This window comes from Stegastes partitus, unplaced genomic scaffold (genome assembly GCF_000690725.1).
Source record: "Stegastes partitus isolate 25-593 unplaced genomic scaffold, Stegastes_partitus-1.0.2 Scaffold1670, whole genome shotgun sequence".
Lineage (NCBI taxonomy): Eukaryota > Metazoa > Chordata > Actinopteri > Pomacentridae > Stegastes > Stegastes partitus.
In genome coordinates this window covers 9,875-23,967 of record NW_007579401.1, presented here as the reverse complement: position 1 = coordinate 23,967, position 14,093 = coordinate 9,875, and the positions used below count along the sequence as shown (strand labels likewise).

Below are 14,093 nucleotides of genomic sequence, written 5' to 3'. Positions count from 1 at the left end.
GGAACTATGTAGGGAGCTATGTAGGGAACTATGTAGGGAGCTATGTAGNAACACAGCCAATCAGAGGACAGCACTGTATAGACAGCCAATCACGTGGTTCTGTTGGTGTCCATGACAATGCGTTCAGTTTGAAGAATAAACTTTATCAACTCCAGCCTTTGACAACACCAAACTTTGTTGATCATGATAATCTTTAAGCTGCTTCAGTGTTAAAATGTTGTTAAAATATTGAGTTTTGTGTTTCTGAGGACTCTCTTTCTGTCACAGGTATCACTTGGCAACAGGAAGTGGTGACAACACCTGTAAGGTGTGGGAGCTGAGAAACAGGAAGTGTCTATACACAGTCCCCGCCCACCAAAACCTGCTGTCAGCTGTTCGTTTCCAACGTAAGAAACTTTATTAACATAAAATAACATCAAATTTTGTTGACATGTAAAGATTTATTAACATAAGAAACTTTATCAGTGTAAAATTTCATTAACATAAAAAAATGTATTTCAACAAAAAAAAAAAATCTTCATTCTCAGTGGAAAAAACTTGATTGACATAAAAATCTTTGTCAACATAAAAAATGTCAACAAACAGCTTTATTGACAATAAAACAACTATTAAGATGAAAATCGGTGACGTTAAAAAGCACAACACTGTTTTTTTTATGTTTTTAGTTTTCTCTTTGTTTTACCTGTACTGCTTCCTCATGCCTAATTCCTGTTTATATCTGTGACCTCATTTCCTGTGTAGCCACAGACGGTCACTTCCTGCTGACCGGTGCCTACGACAACACAGCAAAGGTTTGGAGTCACCCAGGCTGGACGCCGCTGAAGACGCTCGCTGGACACGAGGGCAAGGTATGAACGCTGCGCTCTGGTTGGTCTGCTGGAGCTCTACTCATTGGTCTGCTGAAGCACAGCCATCTGATTGGCTCAAACTCGCTTTTGTTTCCAGGTGATGGGTGTTGATGTGTCGCCTGACGGAAAGCTGATCGCCACAAGCTCCTACGACCGAACCTTCAAACTCTGGCTGTCCGAGTGATGTCACCAGTGACCTCATCCAAATAGAACCGTAGCTTTTTTTAATGCAAGATTTTTTTAAAATAAAGGTTAAAATGTTGAGTTGTGTCTGTTTTTGAATAAAGTTCAGGTTTCACTACATTTCTGCCTATTGTAGTTTTTTACAGTTGGTTCGAAATGAAGTGTTGAGCAACTTGCTGTGTTGCACCTCCACCAACAGTTCTGTTCTGTCCCACAGAAGATAAATCATTTAAAGAATTAAAAAATCAGGTAATAAATATAACAATTTTCATGTTTTTGTGGAGGATGACGCCGCTGTCAGTCTGCCTCAGGGCCGCTGTAGCTACAACCGTAGCTACCACCGCCGGATGAATGACTGATGGGGTAAAGCGTCTGAGTGTCTAGAAAAGCACGAAATAAATCTGATCAACTGTTGTTATGATGATGATTTGAAGGCTGAAAACTCTGACCTTCACTCTTATTATCTGCACACGAACCTCTGCAAGAGTGATGAGGATATTTTCCGAAGAGCTGATTGGTCAGTAGAAGGAGCTTTAATATGTTGTGATCTGTTACCTGGAACATCACCTGCTCCGGAGCAGCTCAGGTGTTCAACATTAGTTACCGTGGCGATGTAAGAAGGCTGTCACTGTTGAGTCCTTAAAACCCAGAGTTAAACCAGAAGTGACCTCCAGAACCTCAGATCCTGCTTCATGCTGCAGAGCTCTGTGCTGAGCTCAGCTGACTGAGAGGGAGGGAACGTTCACGCAGCGATTTCTCACTGCAGCGTTAGTTTCTTACAGAACTGGAGCAGCAGCAGAAACTCCTGGCAAATTCAACACAAGATTACATAGAGGAAGAAAACTGGTGAGGAACAGTAGAAGGGGAAGAAAGAGTAGAAAATGGAGACTTTGTGCAGTGGCAGTGGTCTGGATCCTCTCTGGGTGAGTTCATTTTAAGCTGCTGTTTCACAGACGTTAGAGAAGCTGTAACTTTCCACAGACATCAGCTGTGAGGTGTGCTCTGGTTAACAGCATATAGTTGGCTTGTATTTGTGATTTGTGCTTTCAGGACTGGAACATAACCTGGTACACCTCTACACCAGACCTCACCAAGTGTTTCCAGCACACTGTCCTTGTGTGGTTCCCGTGTGTTTACCTGTGGATGTGTTCACCGCTCTACCTAGTCTACCTGCAGCTCCGCCCCCACCAAGGCATCATCCCACTGTCCAAACTCTGCTGCAGCAAAACAGTAAGAAATCAGAGTCCTGAACCCTGTCTGGAATCACAGGACACAAGTCAAGATCATACACTGACCCAGAGTTCTGCACTACGAAGCCAGATCAGTGGGTTATCAGATATGTCGAGCTTAAAGTCAGTTTTCAGCATAGCGAAGGTGGCTCTCTTTTAACCAGCTGCATCTCCACGGTAACTGGTGCCGTGGAGCTAGGTCTCCACGGTAACTGATGCTAACCTGGTCCAGGTTGTGCTCAGTGTCTCCCTTTAACTGGTCCCTGATGATGATGTTTTCTCTGTAAACCTGCTGATCTGTACGTTGCTGAAACACTGAATGAAGCAGTTCCAGCATCACAAACTGGAGGCATCCTGTTGCCATGGAAACCTACATGTGTTCAGCTGCTGATGCAGAAATCACATGAATGCGTTTCTGTGTTTGGTCCGTTTACTCTGCTGGTCCTGCAGCTGATAGATCACTGATCAGAACATTAATCATCTATTGGTATTTATAACAGAGAACATCCAATCAGGAGCATTGATTCACTTTGATTTGTTGTTATGAAAGAGATTTCCTGCNGAAGCCGGAGAACCCGGAGAGAACCCACGCTGCACGGGGAGAACATGGAGACTCCACGCAGGAAGATCCCGGGTGTCCTCACCGGGACGCCAACCGGCGACCTTCTGGCTGTGAGGCCACGGTGCTAACCACTGAACCACCTGCGGCCCTGACAGGAAACTATGTTAATTTTTTTTCATTTTTCTTGGATTTTAAGCCAATTTCTCAGTTTACACAAATTGTTAGTGGGTGTGAAGAAATGTTGAGGGTGTGGGGCCAGCAGTGACGTCACCACCCGACGAGAGCTTATTTGGTCTTTGTGACTAAACAACCTTCCAGCAATGAACAGACACCATCGTGATGTCTTTTATCTGTTCCAGCATGAATCTGCCTTCAATTTTAATGTTTTCAATGAGAAAAAATAGGCTGAAACATCAACAAAAAACACCGACATTCCATCATACTCTGACCAAACTTTGCTCTGCTATTAACCAGACAGTGTTTCTATGAGCACAGCTGTATGAACCCAACATAAACCTTTTGAATTGACTGCTCTCTGGTTTCTGTTCAGACAAAACTAATCAAACTCAGATCATTATTTTAGTTCAGCTCCGGTGTTTTACTATTAGCTTGTTCAGCCAAAGTATTTGTGATAATATAAATGAACAGAGGGCAGTCTGTCATGGTTTTGTTGAGGTTTCTGACCCACATGCAGAGTAACACTCAGGAGAAAAGGAGTTTGGAAAAATGATGTTTATTGCAGAGGTTGCTATGTGCAACGATGAGCTTGATGCAGGCGGGGATGTCGACGTGGGTTTGTGGACGGCTGGTATGGTGGTCAAACAGTGGAGTGAGTGAGAGGCAAGAACGTTGCCAGTTGTGAACCGAGGATCCAGGAAGCCACAGAGAAAACTCAGGTCTGGCGCAGGCAGGTTGAGGGGAACCACATGCGAGGAGCGGGAACACTGGAAAAACCTTTAGAGAAGGAGAGAGACAGTTATTCATAGGCTCAGGAAGAAGCACGAGGAAAACTCAGGAGGAGGCTTGACGTTACCACGGTGGTTAACACTCAGGCCATGAGTGACTGGCAGCCAGCTCCATTTATCCACGGAATAACAAGCCTGATGAATTGCGGGTGTGTGAAGAACACACCTGCAGGGAATGAGCCCCAGCACAGCAGGAATTCCCCAGGACGCCCCCTGGTGGAAACCTGCAGGAGATGGATTAAAACATCAGAGCCCAAAACCCCGCTTCCTGACACAGTCAGTTGAATCAGCAGATGCTGGTTCTGTTCACAGGTGCCGAGCTGAAGCAGGGGTGATCTTCATATATTGACCACTGCATGTGATTATAAATCTGTGAGCAAACAACAAGTTTCACATTCTTCAGGTTTGCTTATTATGTGAGAAAGTGTCAATGCTTAATAGTCATTCATATGACACAAAATGTATATTTTCGAAGAGAACAAACTCCAGTGAATGGGGGTTTAGGGGAAATACATTTTAATGTGCATAATGTTCGTGTTTATATGAACCATAGCAGGAAAGAACACATCCTGTAGATACAGGTTTCAAACTGAATACAACATGAAAAACCAGAATCAGAATCTCTTTATTGTCATTGTGCAAGAAAGCACAACGAAATTTGAGTTAGCAGCTCTTGCAGGCAATGCAAAACATCAGGACAAAAAGTACACAAGACATAGTGTTGACATTTTTTCACAAGACTGTACAGTTCACGGGCTAAAGGGATGAAGACTAGAAAAAAGAGAATATAGAATAAAAAATATGAATATAAATTTAAAAAATAAAAAACAACTGGGATATTGCGTTCAAGAAATTCCAGGAAAATCACACTTGTTATGTATTGATGTTGCACTTGTCTATTAACAGTGATTTTTCTATTGCACAGTGAAGAATGATGTTTGAGAATTTGCGGCGTTCAGGGCAGCTGTCATGTCTGTCAAGTTTCTGTTTTGTGTGTGCACATTTTATGTCTTGTCTTTCCTGTTTTATTTTGAAATCACTTTACCGGTTGTCTCTGTCCTAGATTTACTTCCCGCACCTGCTCCCTGATGGCTTTCCCTCACCTGTTTCCCATCTCCCCTCATTACCTCGTCTGTATTACCTTGTGTGTCTCACAGTCTCGTTGCCAGTTCGTTGCACTTCACGGTCTTCGTCCCAGTGTTCTCACAGTCATAGTCTGCCTTGCTACGACCTTGTTTTTCTGCTTCCGACCTTGTCTTTTGCCTGCCGTTCTTGAATACCTCTGCCTGTTATTAAACCTGTCTTTTGCTTTCTGTGTCGCGCCATTGTGTCCACAAATTCTGCTCACAGTGAGTTCACGATGGCAACGACAGCTCTTCGATAAAAACTGTTCTTCAGTCTGTTTGTCCTTGTCTTTATTGCCCTGAAACGCCTCCCTGAGGGCAGAAGTTTGAAGAGGTGGTGGCCGGGGTGTGAGGGATCTCTGATGATGCTGCAGCTCTACTGAGGCAGCGGGTGCTGTAAATCTCCAGAGATGGAAGAGGACAGCCAGTCAGTCTCTGGGCAGTGTTACTGACCCTCTGGAGCTGCTTCCTCTCTGCTGCAGTGCAGCTGGAGAACCACAGCGAGATGCTGTGGCTCAGCACCGACTCCACCGAGCAGCGGTAAAAGGACAACAAGAGCTCAGTTCTCAGGTTATTCTTCCTAAGAATCCTCAGGAAGTAGAGTCTCTGCTGTACCTTCTTCTGGATTGAAGTGGAGTTTGTAGTCCAGGTCAGGTCTTCACCGATGTAGGTGCCCAGGAACCTGAAGTCTGGCACCATCTCCACCCTGTCCCTGTTTATAGTGATGGGCTGAATGTCTGGTGTACACCTCCTGAAGTCGACAATCAGTTCCTTCGATTTGTAGGTGCTCAGGATGAGGTTGTTGGTGATGCACCAGACTGACAGTCGCTCCACCTTCATTCTGTACGGTCTCATCTCCTCCAGAGATGAGCCCCACCACCGTGGTATCATCCACAAACTTGATGATGGTGTTGTTCAGGTGGGTGGGGGTGCAGTCGTAGGTGTAGAGTGCGTAGATTAGGGGGCTTAGCACACAGCCATGTGGAGCGCCGGTGCTGGTGCTCAGTGCTGAGGACAGGTGGGGCCCTACTCTCACCCTCTGGGACCGGTCTGTCAGAAAGTCCATGATCCAGCTGCAGATGTTATGGGAGAGACCAGGTCCCCCAGCTTGTTCACCAATCTGCTCAGGATGATGGTATTGAAAGCCGAACTGAAGTCCAGGAAGAGCAGCCTCGCGTAGCTCCCTCGCTGTTCCACGTGTGTCAGCGTGGTGTGCAGAGCAGCGGCGGTGGCATCCTCCATAGACTGGTTGGCTCTATAGGCAAACTGGTGGGGGTCGAGTGTGGGTGGTGGGAATGAAGCGATGTGACTCAGAACCAGTTTCTCAAAGCGCTTCATAATGATGGGGGTTAGTGCCACTGGCCGGCAGTCGTTGAGACGGCTGATGTTGTTCTTATTTGGCAGAGGGATGATGGTGGAGGACTTTAAGCAGGGTGGGATGGAGCACTAATTACAGGGACTAATTACAGATGCTGGTGAAAATCCCAGCTAGCTGGTCAGCACAGTCCCTCAGCACCCTCCCTGTCACCCCGTCAGCTTTCCGGGGTTTCACTGCCCTCAGGATTCTCCTCACCTCCTGTACCTGCACAGTGAAGGTCTGGCTCTGGAGGGATGTTGGTGGGCCCCACTGGTGGCTCAGCCTTGAAACGGGTACAAAAGTGGTTAAGCTCATCTGCCAGTGAGGCGTCCCCTGAGACTGCAATGGTGTTGCTGGATCTGAAGTTGGTGATGTGCTGGACCCCTTGCCAGACCTGCCGGCTGTTGTTGCTGCTGAAGTCCTCCTCAATCCTCTGCTTGTAGTTCGTCTTGGCCTCTCTGATGCCTCTCTTCAGAGCAGCTCGAGCACAGCTGTACAGGTCCCGGTCTCCAGACCTCAAAACGCTGTTTCTCTCCCTCAGCAGTGCCTTGACCTCCTTGTTCATCCAGGGCTTCTGGCTGGGAAACACCCAGATATGCCTGTTCACTGTGACGGTGTCAGCACAGTGCTGGATGGAGCCTAGTACTGCTGAGGTGATCACCTCCAGGTCCTGATGGCAGAAAATGTCCCAGTCTGTGCTTGCAAAGCAGTCCTGCAGCTGCTGAGAGGCACCACACAAGCAAACAAACAGTTTGTGTTATGGTGGAAGGTGTCTGTGCAGCATTACAGCTGCCAAATGTAAAAATCCAGACACTCTTTAAACGTAATGAAACTGTCTCCAGAAATCATATTAATAAACATTATTTTGACATTGGATTGCAGGGCTCAGTGTCATACGTCCCACAGCAGGCTTGGATCCAGAACGCCTCTCTGAAGGACAACATTCTGTTTGGTGGACAAAAGACAGAGAGCTGGTACCACCGAGTGCTGGACGCCTGCGCTCTGATGCCGGATCTGGACATCCTGCCTGCCGGAGACAGCACTGAAATTGGAGAGAAGGTACCAACACTTTCCTCTGATGTTGGATTGACTGTTCCTCGGCAGGACTCTGTCCATAGGATGATCAACAGTGTCTCCCCTGCAGGGGTTTGTCCACAGGAAGTTGTTGTTGAACGACTGTGGTTCACTGACTGTTGTTTACCGACTGTTTATTACTGACTGTTTACCTCGGCTTATATTTACCCCTATAGGGGCTGAACCTCTCCGGGGGGCAGAGGCAGAGGGTGAGTCTGGCTCGAGCCGCCTACAGGAGGTCGGATGTTTACCTGCTTGATGACCCGCTGTCAGCGGTCGATGCTCAGGTGGGACAGCACATCTTTGACCGAGTCATTGGACCTGGAGGACTCCTCAAAGACAAAGTAAGAGCTGCTGACTTGTAGCTGTTCTGTCTCCAGGTCCTAGACAGACATACTTCATGCTGTAGTTGTCATTCACAACTTTAAAATATTTTAAAATTAAATTAAAATTAGAATTTCATTTGTTTTCAGGCTGTTTTTAGAATTTTTGTTTTTGCCCTTAAAAACTCTTAAGAAGTTATTTTAAGGGTTCAATATCTCAGAATTATAACTCCAAAAGCCATGAAATTAGGAAAATACACAGACAGAATAGTTTCCAGCAGGTTCAAATCTTTTATCATGGGCCCTTGAAAATGGATGAAAGTGTGAAGATTGCAAACTTTAGTGGTGTTGTGGCCCCAGAAAGTGTATATCTATGAATGGATGCATATTTGCTTCTAAAATGCAGTCTTTGGTCGACATTTCACCGATTTTTGAGGCTCTAACACAATAGAGTGTGATATGTGGCAAGTTTGACAAAGTTCCAATTTTTTGCAATACTAAGAAAATGGTGATGTGGATTCTTTGGTAGGAAACAAAATCTAGTGTTCATAGGGTTCAATATGTTGTTATCACATGTGCAAAGTTACAAGCTGCTTCCATGTTGTTTTCATGTTGAAATTTAACACCACATGAGGCTGATTTTTGCCTTAATGACTGCTTTATTTATCTCTAGAATGAGTCATTTAGACAGAAAAAAGGTAAATGTGAGCCTCCTGAGACAGTGGAAGGGACTGTCTGTGCTCCAGAGGTTCCTTGTTTGTGAAGAATACGCGGATCCCAGCGTCATAGCTTCTTTCAGCAGCATCACTATCTCAGAGACTCTAGCTGTACTGCTACAGCTCAATGTGATGCCTTCTGCATGAGGCCAGTGGCTGGAGGTCAGAGACGTGAAACTCCAGATCCAGAGATGTCTGCAGAGAGAACAAGCACAGAGTTAGTGACATGTAATGGTGGTTACACCTGTATGGAAGGAAGAGAGAGGAGAAGAGAGTGGTCATCCCAAAGGTGCCTGACAAGCACCTCGGCCAGAGTGGTGTAGGGCAAGATGAATCCTAAAAGGTCGTACTGACTTGCCACTACTTTATAGATGTTCCTGCATTGTTGGGACATCATAATTCAATTCAATTCCATTTTATTTGTATAGCGCATATTTACAACAACAGTCATCTCATAGCGCTTCACAAAGACAGAAACACCCAACAATCCAAACATCTGGATTCTCTATAAGCTTCAGCAGTCTGCTGGTGGGACGGAACCAAAAACCCCCACAGGGGAAAAAAAACCTCGGACAGAACCAGGCTCAGGGAGGGACGGCCATCTGCCTCCACCGGTTGGGTGGATGTAGGATGAATTCTAACATTTAGTTTCCAGTTAAACAAGTTATTAGAAGTGATTGTCCTTTTGTAACAGGAGGCATCATGGTGGGGCAGCAGGATGCAGAAGGTGAGGCCAGCGGCTGTAGTTCAGGAGCTCCAGATCCAGAGACATCCACAGAGAGAGCAGGCGCAGGAGAACCTCGGGGGGAGTCACAGAGTTAGTCATATGTAATGGTGATAGGCAACTATAGAAACATATACATACACATATATATATATAAAGAGGAGAGGAGAGAAGCCCAGTGCATCATGGGAATCCCCCGGCAGTCTAAACCTATAGCAGCATCACTAAGGGACAGCTCAGATGACTCCCAGCAGCTCTAACTATGAGCTTTATCAAACAGGAACGTTTTTAACCTGATCTTAAAGGTAGAGAGGGTGTCCGCCTCCAGAACCCAAACTGGGAGCTGATTCCATCAGACAGGAGCTGATAGCTGAAGGCTCTGCCTCCCATTCTGCTTCTAGAAACTCTGGGAACCACCAGTAGACCTGCAGTCTGAGAGCGAAGGGCTCTGCTAGGATAATATGGAACAATCAGGTCTTTGAGATACGATGGAGCCTGATCATTAAGGCTTTTATATGTTAGAAGCAGCATTTTAATTTGGATCCTTGATTTTACAGGAAGCCAATGGAGAGAAGCTAATACTGGAGAAATATGATCTCTTTGATTGGTTCCTGTCAGAACTCTGGCTGCAGCATTCTGTATGAGCTGAAGGTTTTTAAGAGAACTATTAGGACATCCTGATGATAAAGAATTACAATCCATGTGATGATATTTGTAGCCAAGGACATCCTTATAAAAGAGCTAGCTTAGCCCCAGGGTGCATTCTGGGGTATCGGTCTTACTTTGAGCCATCCACAACTCAACATTGGCAGATAACCTCTCTTCAGGTAGGTGACTTATTACATCAGGTTCATTGCTGGCCCACTGGCGTAACTCAGATCCTGCAGATGCTAGCAGGGCTCTTAATTTGTCAACAAGGTGTCTTATCTCAGCAATGGTGGGAACACTTTGGAGACAATTGCCAACATAAAAGCATTTCTCCACTATGATCCTCACATCTTCACCTGGCTGACTGTTTTCAGTAATGTGCCACTGCAGGGCAAATGTAGCAGAACGGGGCTACACGTACTTCCAAATGGCAATACCTGCCGACAGCACATCAAATAAACCTGATCAGAGCATGATCTTCTGGGAGGAGGTGAACTTGATGGAACATACCTCTGATGTCTCCACTGACTGCGCCTGCATGCTCCCAGAAACGCAGTAAAAACCCCAGAAGTGTGGCGCCTAAGGTTGGGCCAGGCAGCAAGTAATCATTCAGGTTGTAGCCCTGATACTGAAAGGAACAATTAAATACTAGTCTGTTCTTGCCGTTATGGCTCACCATATGGTGAGGGATGTACCATGCTTCATAACTGTCCTTGACTGGTATCTCTGCACCTAACTTGACTGCAGAACCTGCCTTGATCAGTTTCTCCATCTCCACTCTGTAGGCTTCTGCTTGTGCAGGGTCTCTAGCCAGTCACCTTTCTACACTCCGTAAGATGGCCATGACAACAGCTGGTGTAGCTTGAAGGAGTGGCATTTCCTTACAGTGGTACAGAGGGGTGGCATACGGTGAATGTCATCAACCTCTACCCCAGTGATTTTGGTCTTGAGAGTGCTGATAGTCTCTGTGTCCTGCTTTGACTGAGTAACTAGCTTTTCACTGCGAAATGGTACGGTATCAACCAACCACAGTTTCTCAGCATGCCTCATAAGCTACCTCACTTGGGGTGTTACTGTGGTCAGTAGGCACTGTAGTGGTTGGGAGATGTGGTCGACCACACTTGCTGGTCCCTGCGGAGTCCAGCCTACTCTGGTGTGTACAGCAGCAGGTCCTCCTGGAGGTCCCAATCTGACAGGTTCTATGGGGTGACAAGGTGGGGGTGGTCACTCCCAATGAGAAGCAGGGCCTTAACGTAAGTCAGGCTCAGTATGGGAAGGCCAATGAGGTGTTTTTAACTCCTTGGGAACTGCTCCATGGGGTACGTATGTCTTGCTGCTCCAATGCAGGCAGCGGTGAATGCACTGGTGATCCTGTACTTGGTCTTTGGGTTGGAGGGTGAAGTGATAGAGAATGACAATAAGGCTCCACGGAGTGACTGTATGTCCTGTCTAATTGTGTGCAGTGATAAGTCTTCTGGGATCCCTTGCACACCCAACAAGTGTGCAGCATCCAGTAGGATCATAGTTCTCTCCGAGCCATCATCCAAGACAGCTGCGATCCGTTTCAGTGCTATCTAGTGTGGTTGGCCAGACTTGTCATTGAGGGCAGCCATAGTATCTGAGAAGGGCGCTGGTGAACTAAGGTAGGTGTCTGCTATTAACCTGGCTTCCTCCAGTTGCAGGTGATCAACCAGCATTTGATACTTGAACAATTCAGTTGCCTCATGGGGTAAGAGATTCTCTAACGAGATCCTCAGCCAGGCAAACTCACTTGGGTCCCGGTGGGAGAAAGTGCAGATGGTAGGACGTGGCCCATGGTAACAGAGTCCCACAGGGGGTGTCAGCCAGAACACCTCTTGAAGCCAGGTCATTCAGAGAAGAGGAATAAAGACAGTAGGCAAATCGGTTGAATCCCCTTTATTACTGGTGATTATGGTTTTCGCTACATCTCATCAGAATGTATTTGAATTAACTCAAGAAGGCTACAATCACTTCAGAAACTGCAGATCATGGCTTTTTCTGTGTTCTGAAATTTACAGAACGACAATAGCTGCACAACTGGAACAGAACTGGGCCAGACCCACAGATGTCAGACAGTGTATACGAATGATTCCAGATATTCTTCATTAAACATATTTCACTTATCGACACAACACGGCTCCAGCAACAACAATTTAAGAACTAGACAGTTCAAAACCACTTCAACGTAAACTACAACCTGAATATACCCATAACTTTGGGGCCTTTTCTATAAAAGCCCTTCAGCATGTCTGGGCCGGTGGGCCAGGAGAGGCAGTACCTGGACTACCAGTGAGAACAAGGGACCTTCAGTGGATGAGATGGACTCTTTGGTCTCAGGAGGCAATTCTGGCCTGTTTAAAACTTGTACTGTGTGCTGTTGTTCAGACATGCTCACTCCAAACTTGCAATGTTTGTGTTGTTTTTGTTCAGACTCGGGTTCTGGTGACTCACGGCCTCAGCTTCCTCTCTAAAGCAGACCTGGTCCTGGTGATGGAGGACGGCCACATCTCAGAGATGGGTTCCTACATGGAACTGATGGACAGGAAGGGATCCTTTGCTAAACTTATCCACACCTTTAGTATAACCCAGCGAAGAGAGAGTTCCACCTTCAGAGACAAGAGTAAGAACCCACATTTAAACTGATCAGCAGCATCAGCACAGAAAACATCAATAACCAACACAGAATAAAAATACAGTGTGCAGGGCTCCGAGGTGTGAAGCAGAGTGCTGCTGTTTCTGAAGTCATGACACACTTGACATTAATTTAAAACTGATTTGTAGACATGACCACATTCAGCCACTGAGAATCCACCAAACAACACCCAAAGCTTTGACAGAATGTCAGGAACTGTGTGCTGCTGTTGTAGGACAGAAGCGTGTTAAAATGCCAGAGAGAGGGTTGCCCCTATAGCTCAGCTAGCAGCTAGCTGAGCTATAGGGGCAACCCATGAACAGGGGCTAAAGTTAGCTATAGTTAGCTATAGATAGCTATTGTTCCCTACAGTTAGCTATAGATAGCTGTAGTTCCCTATAGTTAGCTGTAGTTAGCTATAGATAGCTATAGTTCCCTACAGTTAGCTATTGTTCCCTATAGTTAGCTGTAGTTAGCTGTAGTTCCCTATAGTTAGCTGTAGTTAGCTGTACTTAGCTATAGATAGCTATAGTAACCCAACACAGCAGTCGTGGGTTCGACTCCCACTCACGACCCTTTGCTGCAGGTCTCTCCATGTTCTTCTCGCCCTTCCCTGCCTACTACTGCTCTGAATTAAGGCAAAAAAGCCCAAACATTATGCTTAAAATGTCAGAGGGAGAGTTATGTAGTTACATATTGATAAACTGGATTCAGATTTTACAGGGAAAAGACTGATGCAGTTAACAATGAGTTATGTGTGAATACAGTCAGTCAGTCCATCAGTCACGTCAGCTGAACTTTCTCTAAATCAACATCAGAGTTTCAGTAAAAAAGATCCAACAGTTGATCAGATCTGAAGTGACCAATCAGATTTCAGGACAGTCTGTGTACATTTAGACAGTAAATTCAAACCCAGACTCACTATAGTTTGACTCAAACACACAAACTGCTGTAGAATTTTTACATTTTGTTCATGTTTGTGTCTGCAGGCAGCAGAAAGTCGGTGTCTCGCCTCAGTGTGACAGATTTTTCCATCGATCTCTCTCAGGAACAGCTGATCAGGTACAAACACAAACAACACACACTTTATCTTCTAAGGAAAAGCACACTTTACATTGATGCTTGTACTGTTTCTACTTAAATTCATATTTTCAGGACATATTTTTCTATTTATGCTTATCTATGTATTTATATTTCTAAGACTATGAATTGGAGCAACTGTAACATGAGCAGTTTCTCGTCAGGATCCATGAAGTATTTCTGATTGCGATCATGTCATCAAAATGAAAAACACTGAATGCAACTAAAACGAGAAAGAGTTCAGAGTTTCATGTTTTCTTTAACTTGTGAAAAAACTTTAATAAAATTAAAACTGCAAGCCTGAAGTTCCACTTGTTTGCCGCATCAGTGCTGGTATTGGTATTTTGTAATTTTCTGAGCAGCCAGTTTTCCTGCTGATTTATTGATTGGTCAGCCCTGATCAGCAGGTTGGCTCTTACCATCTGCAGTGACATTGGACATGTGATTACACACAGAGCCCCTTTATCATCTGATGTGTGTGTCTGCTCATTGAAGTTGTGGAGACATTGCTAATGCAGGTAATGAATGAAATGAAATGAAAAATACTTTATTTATCCCAGAAGGGAAATTCAATCTTGTAAAAACTCCCTTTTTTTTTTTTTTTTTT

At 45.4% G+C, this 14,093-nt stretch overlaps 1 protein-coding gene across 1 annotated transcript in view; it reads left to right on the top strand.

The window, feature by feature from the left end:
* LOC103371934 (multidrug resistance-associated protein 1-like) overlaps positions 1 to 14,093 on the top strand; it is a 29,444-nt gene that overhangs the window by 7,422 nt on the left and 7,929 nt on the right. Inside the window, 9 exon segments of the mRNA XM_008301428.1 lie at positions 268 to 386; positions 742 to 848; positions 2,082 to 2,261; positions 5,696 to 5,830; positions 6,712 to 6,935; positions 7,111 to 7,327; positions 7,519 to 7,686; positions 12,205 to 12,394; positions 13,396 to 13,468. Of these exon segments, the coding sequence (XP_008299650.1) occupies positions 268 to 386; positions 742 to 848; positions 2,082 to 2,261; positions 5,696 to 5,830; positions 6,712 to 6,935; positions 7,111 to 7,327; positions 7,519 to 7,686; positions 12,205 to 12,394; positions 13,396 to 13,468 (1,413 nt within the window).